Genomic DNA, 23,196 nt, shown 5'->3' on the forward strand with positions numbered 1-23,196 from the left:
AGACGTCTGTACTTATATTCGAGAGGCTACAGCACTGTTAGGAAATTTTTACTTCTTTCATTCCTGTCGTGCTGAATTTGTTGATTTTGGAATTTGAGCATTTGTATCTCTATTCTCTCACAAATGTGAGGACACGTGCTACCGAGTCAGCTGAGCAAACACCCGTACATACTGCTAGAGCCGCAAGAGGCTGGGGCCTAGGTAGAAACCGAGATAGAGGCCGAGGAAGGGCACGTGTCGCAGCTAGAGCACCTGTCAGAGTAACAACTGAGGAGACGCCAATAGCTCCGGTTAGGGAACAGGTACCGGAGGCATCTGTTGTTACCCTCGGACTTCAGGAGACTTTAGCACAGTTCCTGAACATGTTTGGTACATTAACTCAAGCAGGGTTGATCTCCATTGAACCAAATATTTCACAGATTGGGGGAGGAGCTCATACTCCTACCGCCCGTACTCCAAAGCAGCATGTCTACATTGGTTAGGTTCTAGGTGTGGTGCCGATACAACCTGTTATTCCGGTCATGTCTGAGGTCATGCCAGAGGCATTAGAAGAAGAACAAAAGTGGCTTGAAAGGTTTAAGAGATATAGTTAACCTACTTTAGTGGCACAGCTGCCGGGGATGCCCAGGGATTTCTAGAAAAGTGCCACTGTATTCTCCGTACCATGGGTATTGTAGAAGTGTGCGGAATTTTCTTTACTACATTTCAGTTGTCAGGAGCAGCGTATCAATGGTGGCAAGTTTATAAAGAGGATAGACCAGTTGATGCAACACTACCAACTTAAACTCAATTTTTGGAAATATTTTTGAAAGAATTTGTTCCCCTAACTCTAGGATGCGTGGCGCACAGAGTTTGAACGGTTGCGTCAGGGCACCATGACGATGTCAGAATATGATATTAGGTTCAGTGAGTTAGCCCGTCATGCACCTATCTTGGTTCCTACAGTTAGAGGGCGAGTTTGCATATTCATTGAAGGGTTCAATTATGATTTTAAAATATTTATGGATAGAGAGTTGCAGACTGACATTCCATTTGAGCAAGTAGTAGAGATTTCTAGGATGTTAAAACGTGTTTGTCACGACCCGAAATTCCCACCTTCGGGACTGTAATGGCGCCTAACATTTCACTTGCTAGGCAAGCCAACGTTAGAATAATATTATCCATTTTAAAATAATTTTTAAATTTATTAATAATAAAGAATTAAATGCGAAAGTAAATTCTGAAATGCAGTGAATAATCCATAAAATAACGGTGTCTAAATACCATCCCAGAATTTGGTGTCACAAGTGCACGAGCTTCTAGAATAATACAAATAAAGGTCTGAATAAAATAAAGTTATCTGAAAATAAATACACAGCTAAAGTAAAGTAGACGGGGACTTCAGAACTGCGGACGCCGTGCAGTTATACCTCAAGTCTCCTATGGGTAGCTGAAATCTGAGCAAGTCTATGGTACGCCATTGGGACCAACTCCGAAATCTGCACAAGAAGTGCAGAGTATAGTATCAGTACAACCGACTCCATGTACTGGTAAGTGCTGAGCCTAACCTCGACGAAGTAGTGACGAGGCTAAGGCATGTCACTCACATTAACCTGTACGCAATAATATTAACAACAACAATAATAGAAATAAATCAGGTAATTGATTTTTAATAGTTGAAGCCAACCCAGCAGTCATAACTAATTATTCTTTCAACCAATTTCCGTTGCAGCGTGCAACCCGTTCCCACAATATATTCATTTTGAACCCTCCAATATATTTATTTTAATCAAGTATATATATAGACTTTTAAATAAGTATATTGCGGCGTGCAATCCGATCCTCCAATATAGACTTTTAAATAAGTCTGTTGCGGCATGAATTCCGATCCCCCAATATAGACTTTTAAATAAGTCTGTTGAGGCGTACAATCCGATCCCCCAATATTCATATATTTACTTTCATTTCCGTTGCGGCATGCAACCCGTTCCCCCCATATAACTTTAAACAACTCATAAATGTAATAAAAATTACTCCAATAAATACCACGTCCAATGAGAAACTATTAAGCATCAAGGTACACAATAATTATAATTTATTTATGAACAAATAATGGCAATTAGAAATTAATTATGAAAATCGTGGAGAAAATAAGTAATTTAATATTTAATATGCTAAATGTCAAGTAACAATTAAGACACATAATTCAAGTAGCATGTAACAATTATTGTAGGAATTTCAGAATTTATATTTGACAAAGAATATGAGAGAAAAATTATCATAACAATTAGTTCGTGTATTAAAACAAATTTAGGATTTTCAAATAATTATCCAAACAATTAATTTGACGATGTATAGACGCTCGTCACCTCGTCTATACGTCGTTCACACGCATTTCACATAACAAATAATTCAAGGGTGGGCCGTTGGACTCTAAACAACACCCGGCCCAACTGTAGGAAGTTAGCATAGAGGCCCAAATAGGAATCTGGTTACAGATAGGAGAAGGTACCACTGCTAAGCAGTGTTATCCACTTCTCTCTCTCGTTTCTCATTTCTTCTTCTGTTCCAAATTCTTGGTTAGAAATGGCGTCTTTATCAATTTGTAATAATTCAGGGAAACTCTCTTCCTCGTTTTCACCTTCATCCCTCAATTTGTCTTCATTTCAACGCGTCTCCGTTCAGTTCCTTCAAACGCACAACAAACACACTTGTTCCCTTCCTTCCACTCCAAGGCCTCTCACTGTCATTTCCATGGCTCCCCCTAAGCCTGGTGGTGGTAAAGCCAAGAAAGGTACTACTTATTTTTGTTTTGCTTGTTTAGATTTAAGTCTTGCCAAATTCTGATAAGGAAAACAAAAATTCAATCTTTTCTGAATATTTTGACAGTGACTGGTATTATAAAGCTGGCACTGGAAATGTTCCTTATTACTTCATATAATGTGAGCAGTAAGTATAACAATTGGTCTTCGATATTCCTATACGGCATCTAAAATATTGAATAGTAAATAATTAAATTATCTATCTCTCAGCATTTTAATGTGTTACACTTTTATTTTAATTTAAAAATTAACAAACATAAAATTCAAATAAATTAACAAGAAATATTATATACACAAAAAATTACAAAAAATTACGTAGTTTGTATAGGGTTTTATAAACATGAATCATTTTGAGTGAAACCCCAAACTTAAACTACGATTTGAACTATTTAAATACGTAGTTCACATACACATGTTTATATGTCAAATACAGCAAACGACATGAGCTTTAAATATAAAAATGAAGTGCTTTTAGTTTTACATTTTTTTTTTGTGTGAAAAAAACAGGTAAGGGTAATGTGGTGAAAATCTTACAAGCGCGTCCCATATAATTTTGTTGAGCAAATAATACTTTGTGTGTGAAAATGAAGTGGCCATGACTGTGCCACGAATCATACAGGAAATGTGAATGTGCAATTACAAAACATATAGAGTTTAAATTAAACTAGTACATGTGTTAGTTTTGAGATAACAGAGTAATACTACCAATAGTAGGACGAAGATATCGGCTATTAATTTTCTTCTAACGATATGTCATTACATTCTGATTGAAGAAACTCATTTCTAAACTTAAAGGAAATAAACAAGGAGAAATACAGAAGAACACGATTAAAAAAATGTTGTTGACTATCTAATTAGTTACTAAATAAACAAAATGGAAAATATAATTTGAATGTCCTGGTTTCACTTTATTAGATTATTAAAAAACGAAATGAAAATAGTTAAGAGTCTAAACATGATGAGGAGAATATATGTAAGTCCACAAATATTTGTATACATTTTAACAACAAAAAATTTATAGGAAAAAGTATCGTGTATATTGTTTGGCAATTATTGTTTAAAATAATTACTCTCTCCGTTTCAATTTATTTGAATTCATTTGAGTGGGCACAAAGTTTAAGAAAAGAGAAAAAACTTTTGAACTTGTGGTGTAAAATGAGGCATACATATTTTGTGTGGTTATAAATCATTGCATAAAGGTAAATTGTTTCCAAATAAGGAAATAGGTTATTCTTTTTTACACGGATTAAAAAGAAAATATGTACACATAAATTGAAACGGAGGGAAAATTACTATTACTAAGCAAAAGACTCGAAACATTCTATTTAAAATTATATTCTTTTATGCAATGGAAACGATGATAAAATTTTTTATAACGGTGAATACCAATAATTATTATTGGAAAAGTTGTAATTACTCTGTTTTACACAGAACAACTTAATAATTAGCAAAAATTGACATCCACTAAATCCCTCTAAGTTGCTTTGTTAATGTCGTCTTTATTAGGTGTTCTTTTCTCGTTTGCTGGACGATTAAAGTGACCAGAGAAATGATGGTAATAATTAGGAAAAGAAATAGTAGTTTAAAGAGTGTGTGATTCATCCTTCATTGCACTGGCCGAAGATACTATGCCTACTAGTAGGAGTATATTGGATGATTGGATTATGTAACATAGCTTCTAGAAACCCGATCGAGCTTATAGAAGGACAAATCAAATAAAACCAACATGTTGAATTTGGAATTTCTGGACTCCTACGTCATTTCTTAATGGGGAAATTGCCAAATATATCTCTCTACTTTGATATATTGTTCACATTTATCCTCCGTTATACTATCGGGTCAAATCTACCCTCGCAGTTAGCAAAGTTTCAAATTTACCCTCTAACCTAACGGAAAGCCCCAAACCCTTCTATTTATTGCAATTCTTCTTTACAAATCAGTCATCTCCTTCGTGTGATCCACCAGAGAAGAAAAAAGGTCCATATTATAGAAATGGAAGTGTGGAGTTATATCATAATTATTCCCCCCGTCTTTTGTTATGCTCAAATCATAAATGGAAGGCAAAATTGACAGTTTATGGGTATGTCTCCAACGGAACGAGGATGAGTGAAATACCGTAGATAATTTGGAAGAGATTTATTTGATTCTTCTGGTGGTCGAAATGCATTCGCTTGTGAAGTTATACTAATATTTACTATTCTTTATGGACTACATGCATAACAAGGCCGTAGGTATCCATATAAATGCATTCCCTTTCGGATTTGGATTTAGCATGTCATTTGATGCAAATTTTGCTTGCGCAAGCACCCCTGCATGAAATTTGTGACATATGATTCTTTAGTATTGTCTGAGAAATCCTAAATTAAATGACTGTTTAAATTTATGTCAAGCTTCAGAACATTCTTTCAAAGGAATATTTATTATTGTTCTCATGCCTGGAGGGGGCGAGTTTGTTAAGTCTTCCTGCTCTAAATAATCAAATGGAACAAGAAATCAACTTGTCGAAGATATTTTTTTCTCAGGTAGAGCACACGTAGGGTTAAGTAATTTGTGAGAAAAAATTATAGTAAATAGAAGGAATTTGGGATTTTGGGGCTTTCCGTTAGATTAGAGGGTAAATTTGAAAACTTTACTAACAGTGAGGGTATATTTGACCCGATAGTATAACGGAGGATAAATATGAACAATATATCAAAGTAGAGGGGTATATTTGGCCCTTTTCCCTTTCTTAAACTTTGAATGGGTATCCCGTGGCAGCCTTCTAGTTGGGCTTAGGAGGTTTGAAGTCCAAATCTGGGCCTATTTGGGCTTTCCATGCTGCAGCCTTCAGACCCATAGTTCACCAACGGATAAGAAAAGGAGAGTCACCCGCAACATTTTACATAAAAAAGAAAATACACATGCGTTCCCTATCCATTGGGATTTATGAATCTACCACTAGAGCATAGTGTATCTGGAAAAGTGCAACTCCTCCTTTATTTTCAATATCAATATTATTAGAAAATGAAGGCAATTGAAATATACTCCTCTGCCTCCTTAGCTTCCGTATCTCGATCGTCTATTTTCAAAAACAAAAAGGTAGCTTCTCCGAGCCTGAGTTTTGGTAGAACGAAAATCAGAGCAGTTGGTACTGTTCCAGAAAAGGCAAGTATTGGAGCACTCCAGGAAGATGAAGAAGAGGCTTCTGTGAAATTTGCATTTGTCAGCGTGAGTGCTACTAAGTAGGACTTGTGTTTCTGTTGGTAATGAATGCATATATACTAGTAATAATTAATATGTATTCTTTGTTCAGTCAGTATTACTACCAGATGGGACACCAGACGTGCAGCTCCGCAAAGCTTGTGGTGGTCAAAAACTTAGAGACATAATGTTGGATGCTAATGTGGAGTTGTATGGACCTTATGTACGTACATGTATAAATATGTGTTCATCATTAATTCCGTTCTTTTTTCTTTCTCTTCTTGCTTTAATTACCAACTTAATTTCCTCTTCTAAATGTATAATGGTGCCTGTGTTCTAAGGCGAGGCCTTTGCTTAATTGTGGGGGAGGAGGAACTTGTGGGACATGTTTAGTTGAGGTGAGCCATATACATACATCTCATAGAGTCGTAGACGTTTTATTAATTATTGGCATACTTTTTTTAAACTTTGATTATGTCCCTATCCCAGATTACCTACAAAGTATTTTACGGTGCATGTATTAACAATTAGGTTGTTGAAGGAAAGGAGCTACTGAACCCTCGTACTGACAAGGAGAACAATCACGATGAATTAAAACGGGTATGAATCTTCATTTCTTGAGCAATTATAACTACTTTATTACAGTATATAATATTCTACATTAATTTGTTATATTTTTCAGCATCCAAAGAATTGGAGGCTAGCTTGCCAGGCAATTGTTGGTAAACCCGATTCTAGAGGCATGGTATGGACTAATTATGGATATATATTTCCATACTTAATATAATTATATTGGGTTAATGCGATCTGAAATGTGGGGTAAATAATGTCTTTTGCGTAGATGGTCATTCAACAACTTCCTGAATGGAAAGCACACGAATGGAATTACAGAGGATTACCGCCTATTCACGAAGAAGAAGAAAAACAATAAGCTGAAATGTGGGGTAAATAATGTCTTTTGCGCATATGGTCATTCAACAACTTTCTGAATGAAAAGCACACGAATGGAATTACAGAGGATTACCGCCTATTCACGAAGAAGAAGAAAAACAATAAGCTGAAATGTGGGGTAAATAATGTCTTTTGCGCATATGGTCATTCAACAACTTTCTGAATGAAAAGCACACGAATGAAATTATAGAGGATTACCGCCTATTCAAGAAAAAGAAGAAAAAACAATAAGCATCAATAGATCCTCATCTTTATCCTGAGATGACGTTTGTCTTGCTTTACAGCATTATGTGCCAATTTATTCGTAGCCTAATAGTGGAAGAATGACGACAATCTGCTCTTAATTGCTTTTGGGTCCATTGAGCTTCGTTCTTATAAATATAATGTTACCGGCCCTTATTTTTCTTAATAAAAGACTAAGTTAAAAGAACCATTTTCCCTCTGTTTTTATTTTCAATTATTGTTATTATTACTACTAATTTTTATTCTGCCACTCATGAAACTCTAACAAACAAGAAAGAGACAGAGGAAAGAAACATAAAAATATCTTCTCGATCCTACGTAATAAATTATTTTTTTCTTTTTGTAACAATGGGAAGGACTGACTGGATGATAGAATTGATTATCTAAACACATAATATACCAAAATATGTAGCTTCAATCATACCAAAAGAGTAAGTACAGACTATAACAGTAAACAGTGAAGGATGATATAGTAGTTGGGGTGCTGCACAAATACTTTAAGTTGGACAACTAGTCAGTTCAATTAACGCGTCACTCGTCATAAAGGGTGCAAATTTTATAGAAAGAAACAATAATTTTCGTAGGAGTTGAGGATTATCTTAATCTACATGGTTGATAAACTAAGAATGAATTAACACAAATCCTATAATAATAAAAAATCACTTTGTACAGTAATAAATTTTAAATTACCAGAAGAAACATTTTTATAGTATTATTTTAGGTCTTTTAACATGTCCCGTAACGTGAGAACCTGATTATTTTCCTTGAATCAATCACACGGATATACTTTAATGAATAACTGCATAACTCGAACTAAAGACTTCTACAACCGGAAAACCGCACCAAATCGAAAAGATAAACCAAACCGATTAAAAAACCGGACTAGGTTTGGTTTGGTATTAAGTAAAAAAAAAACGAACCAAACCGACATATAAATATATAATTTTTATATATACTTTTAAGATTTTATATAAAAAAAATTTAAAAAATATCTAGAAATATTTGAGATTCTCTTATAGGAAGTAATATTTAGTTAAATATGAAGTGCTCCATATTTATTAACTTTAAATAATTGATTATATGATCACTTTTTTATCAAGTGTTAGTGAAATACGTCAATCTCTTTGTTCTTCCATATTTATATGTCAAGACCTATTAAATTCTTATATCTTTTTTGAGTTTGAAATGGTATTCGATAATTTAAAATTAAAGAGAACAATCATTTTATAGGTTCATATTTATTTTTATGTTTAATTATTAAATTTGGTTAATCTTGAAAGTGTACATCAACGTAAAATTATTGTTAGATGGCTAAAAAATAACTATCATGTGTTACTAAGAAAATTCTTCCATAAGAATGTTTTAATAGATCATATATTTATCATTTTTTAAATTTTTTTTATTAAATGATATTTACTTATAAAAAATTTATCAAAGTAAAATTGAATTAATATTCACATAACAAAAAAAAAACCCGAAAACCCGATAAAACCGAACCAATCCAAACCGATATAGTTGGTTTGGTTCGGTTTTTATCAAAACCGAACCAACCCGGTCCATGTACACCCCTAACAATTAAGACACACAATTCAAGTAGCATGTAACAATTATTGTAGAAATTTCAGAATTTATATTTGACAAAGAATATGAGAGAAACAATAATCATAACAATTAGTTCGTCTATTAAAACAAATTTAGAATTTTCAAATAATTATGCAAACAATTAATTTGACGACGTATAGACGCTCGTCACCTCGTCTATACGTCGTTCACAGGCATTTCACATAACAAATAATTCAAGGGTGGGCCGTTGACTCTAAACAACACCCGGCCCAACTGTAGGATTAGCACAGAGGCCCAAATAGGAATCTGGTTACAGATAGGAGAAGGTACCACTGCTAAGCAGTGTTATCCACTTCTCTCTCTCGTTTCTCATTTCTTCTTCTGTTCCAAATTCTTGGTTAGAAATGGCGTCTTTATCAATTTGTAATAATTCAGGGAAACTCTCTTCCTCGTTTTCACCTTCATCCCTCAATTTGTCTTCATTTCAACGCGTCTCCGTTCAGTTCCTTCAAACGCACAACAAACACACTTGTTCCCTTCCTTCCACTCCAAGGCCTCTCACTGTCATTTCCATGGCTCCCCCTAAGCCTGGTGGTGGTAAAGCCAAGAAAGGTACTCCACTATTTACTTTCCTATTGCCACTCCTTTTGTTTAGATTTGGGTCTTGCCAAATTGTTGCTACTTATCATAAGGAAAAAGAAAAATTCAATCTTTACTGAATTTTATTGAATATTTTGGCAGTGACTGGTATTATAAAGCTGGCTCTGGAGGCAGGGAAGGCAACACCGGCTCCACCTGTGGGGCCGGCCTTGGGTTCCAAGGGTGTTAACATTATGGCCTTCTGTAAGGATTACAATGCCAGAACTGCTGATAAAGCTGGTTATGTCATTCCCGTCGAAATCACTGTCTATGATGTCTGTTACTTTCCCTTCATAATCTCTATTTTTTAATGTCTATATATATGGGGCAGCGAACATAATTTTTGAGAATTAAAGATGATCCCTTTTAACGTTTGTATCTGATTATGGTGTTCATGTTTTGCAGGATAGAAGCTTCACTTTTATCTTGAAGACCCCACCTGCTTCTGTTTTGCTGCTCAAGGCTGCAGGTATCCTCACTTTGCTGCTTCCAACTCCTCTAATATACTATAATTTACTCAGACATTGTCCTATAATGTGATTGCATCAACTACTGAGGAACCCTTCCATCCCATCTGATAGATGCTTTCTGCTAATTGTTTCACCATTTTGAATTCTCATAACTCGCTGCAGATATTTCATTGAATTCATTTTCAGCCTCAACTACTTTAATTTTGGCGATTTAACACTTTAACTCCACATGCTTCACTACTAAGGTTTAGTTTAGAGGGAAGTCAGGATACCTAAAAGATTCTCCACTTTTCGTTTGGAGTTAGTGGAAGAGATGAATTCCGTTTAGCTTGCACACGGATATAGCCACATAGGAACCGGGGGCGAAGCTATGTTGGCCCAAGGGTGGTCAACTGAACACCTTTCGCCGAAAAATTATACTACGTATAAGGTAAAATATTACTTGTTATTGATTAAAAAATAGACTTTGAACACCCTTGCAGGATGCTCAAAATTTTAACATCCTTATTGAATTTCTTGGCTTCGCCACTTATAGGAACGTTGTCGTCAACCTAGTGAAGACAGTAAGAAAGGACAGAAGAATGAGCATGGACAGTTGATCACTTGATCTGCTGATAAGTGCCGCCAAATAGTCTTGACATATGTCCTTCAAAGTCTTATTATCAGAGATAATATGCTCAAGGACTTCGCGGTTAGTCGAGGTGGCTACTCTGGTGCCGAATCAATGTGCAATATTAAGTGTCATTTCAAGCTAGTTTTGGATGAGGCCATCATATCCTGGCCTAAGTTGCTCGGACTCGGGTGCGGGTGTCCGATACGGGTGCGGATCTAGAGGTTAGATCCTTCATGATCTAAATTTAAAGATTCGGGGGTACGGATCCAGGTACGGATACGGGTGCGGGGATTCGGCTAAAAATAATTCAATTATTTAAAAATAGAGTTATAAAAATATGTCTAAATTATGAGACATTATGTGAAAAACTTACAAGGTATTCCGATAAGGAGAAAATATTGAACATGAGTAGAATTTTAGGAGATAAAAGGAAAAGGACTGACATAGAAATTTATATATACAAGGTATTCCATTTTCTTCCATATCACCCTAGCTTTTGATTTGTTTTCAAAAATCATTGTATCTATCCCAAATTTCTCCGTTGATTTTGGTCAAAGTACCCAAAATCGGTTGACCAGATCCGATACGGATCCCACACCCATACCCACACCCACGTCGTGTCGACACGGGTGTGGCACTGAAAGTGAAGAGTCCGAGCAACTTAGATCCTGGCGTATTACTACCACACCCTTGCTTGTTGTCCTCAACTTCAATTGAAATATTTGATTCTAATTCGAGATCATGAAACTCGTAAAATCTGCTTTAGCTCAATAGACTATAGACTGTAAGTCTGAAGATTACTATTAGAAAAAGTCTAGTCTACAGGCATGGGATTTTATGACAGCAAGGAAGATGAAGGGATATAATTGGCTGGAAACGGTTAAACACCTCCTGTGCACTTTCTAAACAAAAGACTCCCTTGAAGTCAACTCAATATACTACCCCATGATCTTAGCTTGATTCGGGTATTTGAACAAGTGTTGGTCGATAACAGGTAAATGCCTCACTGTGCACTTTGTAAACAAAAGACGCCCTCGAAGACTACAACTTGATATACTATCCCATGATTTTCCTTCCTTCCATAGTATTTTGGTTTTTATAGTAGGATATAGACATGTAGGTTTAATTATATACCAGATGGCAAACTCTCTTCTTTGGTTTCCCATGTTGCTCTGCTAGATGGTTGGGGGAGGAAAGGAAAAAAAAATTGAAATCTGAATTAGAAAAACTGTGACTCTCTCTCTCTCTCTCTCTGGTTGGAGAATTACAGACCCGTCGAAAATTATTATGTTTTGGCTGCGGTTCTCTACTTATAGTTCTATGATCAACCAAATCAGGCAGTAGATTTAAACATTTGGTTATAGGATTGACAACATCATTGCTGAATTAACCTACTCCATTGGGAATCCTAAGAATGCAATCCCACTATGTGGAAGTCAGGTGTCCACTCAAAGTAGTACATATTGTAAATGTGAACTTGTCCTTGCATACTTACTCGATCTTGAAGAGTACCCTGTTTGTTATAGCCTAAATGTTATCTTGTGTGGCTGCATACAAAAGTTTGGACTCTGAGATTTTTGGTTAGTTATGAAAGATGTAAATCTGTGGGGACACTAATAGACTAATATCTTTGTAACTTTGTAGGAGTGGAAAAAGGTTCAAAGGACCCACAGAGAGAGAAAGTGGGGAAAATAACTATTGATCAATTGAAGACAATTGCTCAAGAGAAGTTGCCAGATCTTAATTGTTCTACAATTGAATCTGCAATGAGGATTATAGCTGGCACTGCAGCAAATATGGGAATTGACATTGACCCTCCGGTTCTTGAACCTAAAAAGAAAGAACTTATATATTAGTTTTGCCTTTTTCTATTACCATGTAATTTTTCCCGGTTCTTTGAGCACCAGTGTCAATCACATTAGCCTTGTATTGATTAGAAGCAATTGGAAGAGAAGTAGCTTACCTCCAGAATGGCAGTGGAAAGCTTAAAGTCTTTGTCAGCCAGGGGTGTGTCGCTTTGCTATTGGATAGTCAGTTTTCCATTTGTTTCAATACTCTCTCTTGATCTTTCATTCCTTAATTTCTTTTGAATATATGATGAATGCCTAGACACTCTCTGAAGTGCTGACTGAGAAATTTAATTGTGTCCCTCCCCAAGTACCTGGGCAATAACATTCTCACTATTCATCAGTAGACTGGTGAAGTTGAGTTGAGGGCACATCTTGCTTTTGTCACTTTTAAGCTTAAGTGCAGGAGTATTACTTTACAAAATGTTTTAATCATAAACATTTGCAATGCTACAAACTAAACAGCGATTGAAAATTCCATCAACTACACCATATATCATGTTTCAGCTATTGTAGACGGGGACCAAGAGAGGACGGCACAAAACGTTTACTAATAAGAAAGCTAATACATTCTTCAAAAAGAGAAGACAAATCGTGGTATATTCATTTGTGCGTATGTCATAATGTTTATGACTTGTAGCTTTAAATGTAAGTTGTTAAAAATTTCACGTTGTTGTAATATTTTGTAAATAGGACATCACAACCTAATATATTGGAGAATTATGAATATAGCAATATAACCTTTGATTTTTGAAGTTTTAGTGCAGAAATAGATAGCTACACAATAGTGGAGTAATATACAAAGCAAAGCCAGATCGGACCGGTTAAAAGGGTCAAACAAGGACTTTCTGTTTGGCAATGGTAAACGTTGTTCCATGTCATTGACAGGTCGAAACTTTATTAATAGTATAGATATATGTTTTAGAGTTATCCTGTCTACATTGTAAGAACTACTATAAAATAGTAGATTGTAAGAAATAGAAAGATGAGTGCCTAAAAGTCAACATGTCTGGCTGGAAATGAAATTGGGAACAAACAAAGAAGAGGAATTCAAGGGGGGGTATCTCTACCGCTGTCTACGCGTTCGAAACGAGCCTAAGCACTACTCAACTAATCTGGGACGTGATTGCAATTACGAAAATAGAAGACATCTAAGATGTGGTATACAGAGGTGTGACGGTCATCATGCACTTTGATTTATTTAAAAGATCATGTACTAATGCTTTAGATGCCATCTTTTTTCCTTTTTAATCTCAAATATCAAAATGAACCCTAAATTACTATGACTAGTATGGGAACTAAGAAATGGTAAAAAAATCACCAAGCAAATGAATGCATGATATTAGTCTTGTATATAATCTATATTTTACTTAACTATATATGATTAGGTGATATGCATCCGCACTTTAAATTGTGAATGTCATAGTTAATCGGGCATGATTTGGTGTAAACACTCGGGTTCGGGCAAGTATTTGCAAGGTTCTTTTTTTCTTTTTCCTTTTCTATTTTAGTTTGCAGGTTCTGATGGCTTCAAAAATGGGTAGGTGAATTAGAAAATTCAACAAATTAATGCATGTTTATGAAGAAGGAAAGGCAGAAGGAAAAGGAGGGCCTTAAATATTGAAGTTTTAAGAGGAAAAGGAATCGGTCTAATTTTCTCCCCGCCCCGCGTGGAAAGCTGTCTTGTTTCACCTTATAGGGGAGCTGCATGCGCTATATATACAGAGATTAGCACCCAAAGAAGAGATCATTAATTCGACTCTCTCATTCTTTATTTGTTTTCTTCCTTCCTTCAATCCAAGGTACGTAACATTGCTTGCTCTCATCATTATTTCCCCTCTACTTTCTATTTGTTACATGCATTTACGAACTTCTTCATTTTCTTTTTTACCAAATCCCCTTCTATTTCCATAGCTGCTATATCTTTTATGTTTAGGATCGATTTTAGTTATTTGTGGAGTGATTTCTCCTCCATCATCTTATATCATTCTAGTGAATTAATACAGATCATGTACTAGTTGCCCATATTTGACTTTTTCTTTAATTTCAAGTTTATCAGGTAAAAATGAGTGATGATCAGGTATCCCAACATAGACGCGCCCCTCGCTTGAATGAGAGGATCCTCTCATCATTGTCCAGGAGGTCTGTTGCTGCTCACCCTTGGCACGATCTTGAGATTGGTAGCTTTCTCATCCCTACTCGATCTCTTTCATTCTTCACTAATTTCACTATCACATACATCTGATCATTCCTTTTGTGTTATGCAGGACCTGAAGCTCCAAAGGTTTTCAATGTTGTAAGTATAGTTGTTGATATATAAGCACGAAATGTTAGCTCAAGTGATGTCTGAATAACTGCAATTACCTAGAAGAAAATTTGCACCTATATGTATTTCCTCTTCAGCATAGGAAAACTATTTTCTATTTAGAGGTGTAGATTCTGTGTTCCGATTTTATCATGGAAAGCTGCAAAATGATCATGTTCGTAATTTCTCCAATTGTAACCCTGATTGTTGCCATCTGCCAATAAAAATGATACTAGCTTCTTATCTAATCCTTCTTTTCCTTTTTTGTGCTTGTTGACTATGGTGGGGGTAAAGGGGAAATGGGAAATGAGATCAGATTGTTGGGAACAACATAGCAGAGTAAAAGAAAAATGGCAATATTGTTCTCTTTGTTATTCAAACTCTTGTCCTGTGGTTTACCAGCTTCATTCTTACAGGTCATTGAGATTACAAAAGGTAGTAAAGTCAAATACGAGCTTGACAAGAAAACTGGTCTCATTAAGGTATGATACAATGATCCAACCTATAAGGTAGAATTAAGCAATGCTGTGCTTATTAGACCCCTTGCCAATAGGCTGTATTTACATGGTTAATGGCCTTATTACCTTGCCATTCTTGTTTTGTTTCAAAGAGACTCATAGCCAATCTCCCTTCTACCGTCTATATTCAGGTTGATCGTGTCCTATACTCATCAATGGTGTACCCCCAGAACTATGGCTTCATTCCTCGGACATTATGTGAAGATAATGACCCCATGGATGTACTAGTCCTAATGCAGGTAGGCCAGTGAGAGATGAATGCCTTTCCATACAAAATATAAAACAGTATAGTGTTGTGACTGTATTTTTGTCCAATCTAATCCACAACAAAGAAGCTTCTACATACTAATTGAATTGAAATTGTTTTTTTTTCAACAGGAGCCTGTCCTCCCAGGTTGTTTCCTTCGAGCTAGGGCCATAGGTCTGATGCCTATGATTGATCAGGTTCCTATTATTTTATATCTCAGGTTGGACCTTTATTATCAAGTCCTAATAATAAAGGAATGACAAAATTTCTTCATCAATCCAGGGTGAGAAGGATGATAAAATAATTGCCGTGTGCGCTGATGATCCAGAGTATCGCCACTACACTGATATAAACCAGCTTCCCCCTCACCGCCTGGCAGAAATCCGCCGCTTTTTTGAAGACTGTATCCTCTCCATCTTTTAATTTGCTCCTCTTATGAATTTTCTAGCAAACTTTCTACAAGTATAATTTTCTTAACTGTCACTAGATAAGAAGCTTGAGAACAAGGAGGTTGCTGTTAACGAGTTCCTGCCTCCAAGTACTGCTGTCGACGCCATCCAGTACTCCATGTATGATCTAGATATGATGTTTAAACATGGTTTTTAGTTTTTACTAATCTCAGTGACGTCTGCTTTTGACTCTTTTATGCTGAATTGGGATGTGCATACATATGTTTAAAATATAATAATTTGAGCCAATGTTTTGTGTTTAAAAGATTTTAACATTTGTATTGTTACTTTCATGCAGGGACCTTTATGCTGAATACATATTACAAACACTGAGAAAGTAATTGGATGTTTTATGGAGCATTCTGCCAAAGTTTTAATTGGTATTATTGAAAGTGAGTCTGTTGGAAGTCATTGAAATGATTTAGCTACCGTGGCAATTTGCTCAGGATCATCCTCTGCGGCAGCTAGATTGTTGTGTTTTTCTTTTCATATTTTTTTTATGTTTGTTTTTGACAATTTGGTGGGAAAGGGAGGTTAATATATAATTACGGAATTAACACATTCGCTATAATTCCATTTGGGACATTAACCAATGTTTGTACTTCTTGCTGGGGCTGGTCTATTATGTTCAATCTTCGGTTGCATCTATGTCCTGTCATTTTCTGCTTTTCCTTAGAAACCGAACTTGCAAAAGTCCATCTCGATAATTAGTAAGGTTGAAGTCCATAAAACCCAATTGATCCACAAGATATCTCGATCCTAACCATTTCCAAAAATATTACTAACATCTTATGCTGAATAAAAATATGACGATAAAGCAGTGTTGTATTTAGTTAGTCGGATTCCAGGGCCTCTCGGGAGACATTGCCCCTGTGGTCCTAAATAGACAACCAGTATATCTCAATCAATAGGACTTGGAACAGTTTTTTGGCAAGTATACTCTAGATAACGGTTTGTGCTGCCCATTCACAAGGGACAAAAGTTCACCGAGTATCAGCTTTTACAAAATGCTCATCGAATATCATCTTTAAAAATGTTAGAGAAATGAGAAAGGGTATCAAAAGTTTAAAATGATTAAAGAGATGCATTCCGCCATTTCCCGAGCTAGCAAGCCAACAGTTTCAGCGTTGACTGAAGAGAGCTTTGCTGATTATACCAGTGGCCTCGATATATCGATCAACACACCTGGAGACACAACTACTTTCGCTCCCACTTAGACTACTCCCTGGTTTGGTGATGCACTTGTCAAAGCATTTCTCCCTCACCGTCTGAAATAAGTGAAAAAGGGTTAAAATAAATCTTCTGCAAACAGACTGGTATGGCATTTGAACTGAAGTCACCCAAAACATGTGTCGCATACATCACAATTTGCAGCATCTTATAGAATAACAGCAAAGTTAACTCAATCTACTTCTCCAAACGATGTTTCAAACAGTTCATAAAATTTTACAAATCTTATATGATGCATTCGCAGAATCAAGGTACCAACATTTAGATCTGAAGCAAAACCACGACGAAAAAATGCAGATCAATCACTGGCAAGCAGAACATTATCCACACCATGACCACAGGCAAGCCTTTAAATTAGTGCCATACACAGTTCCAAGCACTAAGTTGAAACAAATTAATATGTCAGATATTGAGGTGCCATCCATAGTCTAACGCACTGGACCTCACCGAATAAATGGCAGTGACTAAACAATAACTGGGCAGTGAAAACGGAATAACACAGCAAACAGGCTGGGGTAAATATGTGATAAGAGATTAGAGAGCAACAAAATAAGAGCATGTTGAATGAATTGACTGACCAATTTCAGATTCTCCTTAAGACAAATACTAATCCCTCATGGTGTCACTAAGGTTGGTTTGGAAAGCCATGTGTAACTTGGCGGTGTAATTATTGTGGTAGTATTTACACAACCTGATAATTACACTGTATAATAATTATAATTTCGCTTGCCAGAACGTAATTACAGAGTAATTTTCATAGTCATGTTTGATTGGACAAGTGTAATTACATAATTAAATAAACTTTTTTTCCAGATTAAAATGTAGATAAATTTTACTGTGTATGTGTGACAAACATATATGCAAATAATAAATATCAAATATATGAGGTATTTAAAATAAAAAATTCCCAGGAAAGATATATTAAATAGTTATAAATTGCTGCACCTTTAAATAACAAAAAGATAGATATGAGTTTAGAAGTTATTTTTTCTTAATAAATATTTATACTAATGACTAGAAATCAAAGCTAGTAAAATATGAAATTATGTTTAGCAACTAAGAATAACAAAAGAAAAATAAGAAAAAAGAAGAAAAATATGAGAAGTTGCAAAATTATATGAAAACACCATAAGCAACACATTGGAAAACTCATAAGAAAAATGAAATATAAAGAAAATAGTACTAAAATATATATGAAAAACAAAAACAAAACAACAACAACCCAGTATAATCCCACTAGTGGGGTCTGAGGAGGGTAGTGTGTACGCAGACCTTACCCCTACCCTGAGGTAGACAGGCTGTTTCCGATAGACCCTCTACTCCCTCCCTCCAAGAACTCCCCACCTTGCTCTTGGGGTGACTCGAACTCACAACCTCTTGGTTGGAAGTGGAGGGTGCTCACCACTAGAGCAACCCAATCTTGTCAAAAAATAAAAAAAAGAGAGAGAATTAGAAAAGTTACATCATCTTGTAATTATTCAGAGTAATTGCCCCTGATTCTCACCAACCCTTTGAGAATTAGAGAGTATAATTACACGCCCTCATTTACACTCAATTCCATGTTGACCAAGTAATTACTTAGCCAGACAAACATGTCAAATTGTGTAATTACACACAATCACTCACAAACTCAATTCCTAGGTGGCTTTCCAAACAAGCTCTAAATTAGCTTGAGAAGCTATTCTTCCTCTGTTGAAATAATGAAGGAACATCATAAGGCTACAAATGGCTCAAGATTTCAAGAGTTGGACAATTTTTTATACATTTCATTCAGCTGATGTGAGCAGAAAAAAATCAGCTGATCCATTGAGATTTTTAAAGAGAAGCCTTCAGATGACCAAGTATCTGAAACTACCAAGTGTCAGTTCTATCAACCAATTTTGTCATAATTATATATTAACTCAATTATCTAAAAAGACAAGACAGTATAGATTCATACTTCCTCAGTCCCAAGGAATCTAGCCTACCAGACTTGTGCAATTATTCAGAAAAATAACTGAATTGTTACGCACAACTCACTAGTTCTATTATCCGTTAATGCAAGGGAATTGAATCGAGCAGTCAAACCACTGTATTTTCTCACTCACCTTCCAATTAAGTCCATTATCAGGTGTCTAGAGGTAAATGGATTGATTGACCAACTATGCTTCTTATTTATTCTGAATAAGTGAATTAGTCGAATATCGCCGAACTGAAACTATATATCCTAAGATGGGTGATAAGCCATTGCATCTGTATCAAGCCCACCAATCTGTTATCACAAAAGAATTCCAACCCATTCCAGAAGATATGAGATATAAGGGGCCTTGTTTTAACGCTCTTTGTATTAGAATAATTTACTATTTCCCTTTTATAGTAATACAAGGCAAGCTTTGAGAATGTTAAGAGATGAAAAAGTTAGTTAAAAAGTTTCATCCGACAAAGTATTTAAGTAGTATGCATAAGGTGGAGAAGATCGCCAAAGAAGGTTTTGCTATGTCCCATGTCAACCTCCAAACAGTCCATAGGTGCAACAATCCAGTAAGTAAAGATGCTAAATCAGGACGAGACAAACCTAAAATGACAGAGAAATAATCCAAAACATCTACAATTACTGGGAATCAATGAGGACTTAACTCAGAAAATAAAACAAAAAGGACATGCCAATTGCCTTTTAACTTGGTAAGGGACTTATATGTTGATAAGTGTGAACTTCTAGTTTTACAAAACCACAATTTTGGATCATCTTGTGCATTCACAAAAGTACACAGCAACCTTTGAATGTTAATATGCCCCTCTGATTGAACAGCCATTCAATTTAGCAGTCCTGAAGAAAACTGGAATATGTTATTTGAAAAAATATGGAAACATGGATATCTATCCAAGAACAATTTCACGTTAACACATGACAAGAGTAGAACTTGTCTCGTCAATCTCTATTCTATAATGAACTTTAGTCTTTCCTAGCATACAATTGCAGATGGTTTACAAGGCTCTACCCTGAATATTGCAGAAAAAAAAAGTTGTAATTTTTAATGGTGTGGGAAGCTTCCTTAAAGATTCACGGAACATAAAAATCTCCTACTAACCAAGCAAAGCCAACGCCTACTAATAATAAAGCTTATAGCTTGAAAAGGCTTTAAATAAACCATGAATTATCCACATCTTATTTTGCTAATTAAGGTAGTGCTTTTCGGATAATAACAAGTCAGGCATCTTAGATGAGATAAGTAACTATCCAGCAACTACCAGCTCAGTTAGTCAGAAAAGAGTGACAAATTGAGTAAAATGGTAAAATCGCGGGATAACAGTTTCAATTAACCGAGAGCACCGGCAAAAGCAAATATAATTAAACCGGGAAATCAGAAGCAGAACAGAGATGAGATCAAACCTCGAGAAATTGCTCAGCGTAAGCCTGGGCGAGCTGACTTTTGACCTGGTCCATGATGTCATGCGTCGAGAATTGCGACGATGATCCACTTGACGGCGACGAAAAAGAATCCATATTCCCTCTCACTCTCTCCTTCTCCTTCTCCTTCAGATTGTAAAACCCTAGATGCTAATGTTTTGCGGTTGGCCTAAGAGGCTAAAACCCCTCTCACCGCCCCCAGCTCAAATTACACTTTTACCCCATATCTTTTTTTATTCTTCTTCCTTTCTCTTTCCTTTTCTTTTTCCCCTTTCCTTTTTATCCTTCTTTGAGAACAGTAATAAAGTTTGATTTGGTATAATTTAAAATCCTTTGCAGGAAAACACTTTTGCATCTAACACCATTTTGAAAGTCATTCACCACGAGTGATGAATTTTGAATATGAATCCATGTATCTTTGGGTATGTCTTTTGCTCAATGGTCCTTATTGTTTACCCTCGTAATCGGATAACAATTGAATTTGTAAGTAGTTTTAAGGATACGTGATCTAACTTGATACAAAACGATAAATCAGATTGCAATTGAAATAAATAATAAAAAAGTAAATGCTAACCACACAAGTTGAACGATCTTAGCCTTGGAAAGTTATCCACCCTCGAGCCAAAAGTGCTTTGATTGATATCAGAACAGAACAATAAGAGAATAATAAGAACTTAAAGAGAATAATAATATATTACTTTGGGATGCGTGTTACAATATGTCTAATGAATAATCAGACCCTCCTTTATATAGTAGATAAGTCCTACTTTAGGTACAATTCTATAAAAGGTAAAAGATTTTTTGATTCGCTGATTGCTAGTTCCTTATTGATTTGTGTCGAGATTCCCGTCGTAATATCCGACCGGTCACGGATATTTCGGTCTTCTGTTGGTTATGCTAACAATGTTTCTTCGAGCTCGATCGGGGCTAAGGTCGACTCCGAGATTACTGACTTAATGTTCTCGAAGACTGGCGTTCTGGCCCCGGATTCTAGCCCGGCGGGATTCAGGGTCAATCTTTAGTCTTTGGTTGTCATGTTCCGAGCCTAACCTGCCCTGCCATAGGTGAGCTCGATTCCGACCGCATACAGATAATCCCCTCATTTTTCGAAGAGTAGACGGCGAGAAACGAAGTGACCTTTTGATTCTTTCTTCGGCACCACACGGCAGAAACAACAAAACAGTCGAAACGTCTCGTCAGTCAAGTCTTAATGTCATTAAATGCTCGTCAGTTGTTGGTCGGCCACTCCTAGATGTGAACTGTCGCTGGAAAACTATAAATACCTCCTCACTTGTTCATTCAAACTGCATTCAACCCTTTTACCCTCGTACCTAAGAAATTTCAATACTTTCAAGCACTTATATTCTGGTTACTTTAAGATCTTTGATAAGAACTCTTATTCATCTTTTTCTCAAACCACTGAATATACTCTTTCTTTTTCTTTATTTCTTCTCTATAAAGAAATGGCGAAAACTTCCAAAACTGTTCCCCAAAAAGAAACTCTTTCTACCTCGCAGCCGACCACTGAAGAGACCGCTTCACGCACTGCTACAGAGGAACCAGCACAGAACCTCCTCTAAAAATGTTCATCCGGGGGGGAGGGGGGTCAATGCTGATTTTAAGTCAAAAAGACATCCTCCATACCAGGCCGGTGTGAGGAGGTTTCGAGGTATATATGCTCGATCACGGAGGATATTCTCTTCGAAGTCAAGAAGGATTGTAACTGGGTTGACAAATATGTGGTGGTTCCCGAACCTGACGAAGCCATCACCACCCACGTCGAGGGGTTTTTAAGTGTTTTGGAACGACCCGACTTGTCATTTTAAGAATTTACACCCTGTTCAATGACTTAAGGTCTCGAGAAGCCTCGCAATATGTATTATGACCCGCGTGTGTGGTCGAGTTTGATTTACGGATGATTCGGAGAGATTTGGGACACTTAGTCCCTGAGATGGAAGCTTAAGTCTTAGGATTTTTACCGTAGTTGGAACTGTGTAAAGACGACTTCGGAATAGAGTTATGTCAGTTCTGTTAGCTCCGTTGAGTGATTTTGGACTTAGGAGCGTGTCTGAACTGTTAATCTGAGGTCTATAGCCAATTTAGGCTTGAAATGGCGAAAGTCGAATTTTTGGGAAGTTTGACCGGGGGTTGACTTTTTGATATCGGGATCGGAATGCGATTCTGAGAGTTGGAACAACTCCGTTATGTTATTTGGGACTTGCCTGCAAAATTTGACGTCATTCCGGGTTGGTTTTATAGGTTTCGGCACGAGTTTTAGAAGTTGAAAGTTTTGGAAGTTGATAATTCGATTCGATGCGCGATTCATAATTCCGGCGTTGTTTGATGTGGTTTGAAGCCTCGACTAAGCTCGTATGATATTTTGGGACTTGATGGTATGTTTGGTGGAAGTCCCGAGGGGCTCGGGTGTGTTTCGGGGTGGTTTCGAACCAAATTGGAGCTGTTTGGACTGCTGTTGCTGAAGTCTGGTTTCCTTCTTCGCGAACGCGAAGGGAGTCCCGCGTTCGTGAAGAGGAATTTGAGGGATTGATGGTTTGGTCTTCGCAAATGCGAAGCTGTGGACGCGAACACAAAGAAGGAGCGGGGCAAGCCTTCGCGAACGCGGCCCAGGCAACGCGAACGCGAAGAAGAAAGGAAGATTGGGGCCTGGGGTCGTTTGGCCTTCGCGAACGCGAACGCGAAGGAGTTGGTCAGCTGGCCATCGCGAACGCGACAAGGAGTTCGCGAACGCGAA

At 36.5% G+C, this 23,196-nt stretch overlaps 3 protein-coding genes across 6 annotated transcripts; all 3 read left to right on the forward strand.

The window, feature by feature from the left end:
* Nucleotides 1-2,473: 2,473 nt before the first annotated feature.
* LOC107817402 (photosynthetic NDH subunit of subcomplex B 3, chloroplastic-like) lies at nt 2,474-7,359 on the forward strand. 3 transcript variants are annotated; one of them, XM_016643211.2, is made up of 8 exons: nt 2,474-2,773; nt 2,869-2,928; nt 5,842-6,008; nt 6,094-6,204; nt 6,323-6,379; nt 6,513-6,581; nt 6,664-6,726; nt 6,823-7,359. In XM_016643211.2, the coding sequence occupies exons 1-8, from the start codon at nt 2,566-2,568 to the stop codon at nt 6,910-6,912; spliced, it is 825 nt and encodes a 274-aa protein (XP_016498697.1). In that variant the 5' UTR covers nt 2,474-2,565; the 3' UTR covers nt 6,913-7,359. The 3 variants fall into 3 exon arrangements, with proteins under 3 accessions (XP_016498697.1, XP_016498715.1, XP_016498708.1); XM_016643229.2 differs by lacking the exon at nt 2,869-2,928 and having other exon boundaries at nt 2,480-2,773; nt 5,941-6,008; XM_016643222.2 differs by lacking the exon at nt 2,869-2,928 and having other exon boundaries at nt 2,481-2,773.
* A 1,670-nt stretch (nt 7,360-9,029) lies between these two features.
* LOC107817411 (large ribosomal subunit protein uL11c) lies at nt 9,030-12,566 on the forward strand. The gene is made up of 4 exons (XM_016643239.2): nt 9,030-9,350; nt 9,480-9,652; nt 9,783-9,846; nt 12,105-12,566. Exons 1-4 carry the CDS (start codon nt 9,143-9,145, stop codon nt 12,314-12,316), a joined length of 657 nt encoding a protein of 218 aa, XP_016498725.1. The 5' UTR covers nt 9,030-9,142; the 3' UTR covers nt 12,317-12,566.
* A 989-nt stretch (nt 12,567-13,555) lies between these two features.
* LOC107817418 (soluble inorganic pyrophosphatase PPA1-like) lies at nt 13,556-16,474 on the forward strand. 2 transcript variants are annotated; one of them, XM_016643250.2, is made up of 9 exons: nt 13,556-14,109; nt 14,359-14,487; nt 14,575-14,603; nt 15,029-15,094; nt 15,262-15,369; nt 15,509-15,574; nt 15,660-15,780; nt 15,865-15,946; nt 16,125-16,474. In XM_016643250.2, the coding sequence occupies exons 2-9, from the start codon at nt 14,373-14,375 to the stop codon at nt 16,165-16,167; spliced, it is 630 nt and encodes a 209-aa protein (XP_016498736.1). In that variant the 5' UTR covers nt 13,556-14,109; nt 14,359-14,372; the 3' UTR covers nt 16,168-16,474. The 2 variants fall into 2 exon arrangements, with proteins under 2 accessions (XP_016498736.1, XP_016498744.1); XM_016643258.2 differs by having other exon boundaries at nt 14,367-14,487.
* Nucleotides 16,475-23,196: the final 6,722 nt, after the last annotated feature.

This window comes from Nicotiana tabacum, chromosome 23 (assembly GCF_000715075.1).
Source record: "Nicotiana tabacum cultivar K326 chromosome 23, ASM71507v2, whole genome shotgun sequence".
Classification (NCBI taxonomy): domain Eukaryota; kingdom Viridiplantae; phylum Streptophyta; class Magnoliopsida; order Solanales; family Solanaceae; genus Nicotiana; species Nicotiana tabacum.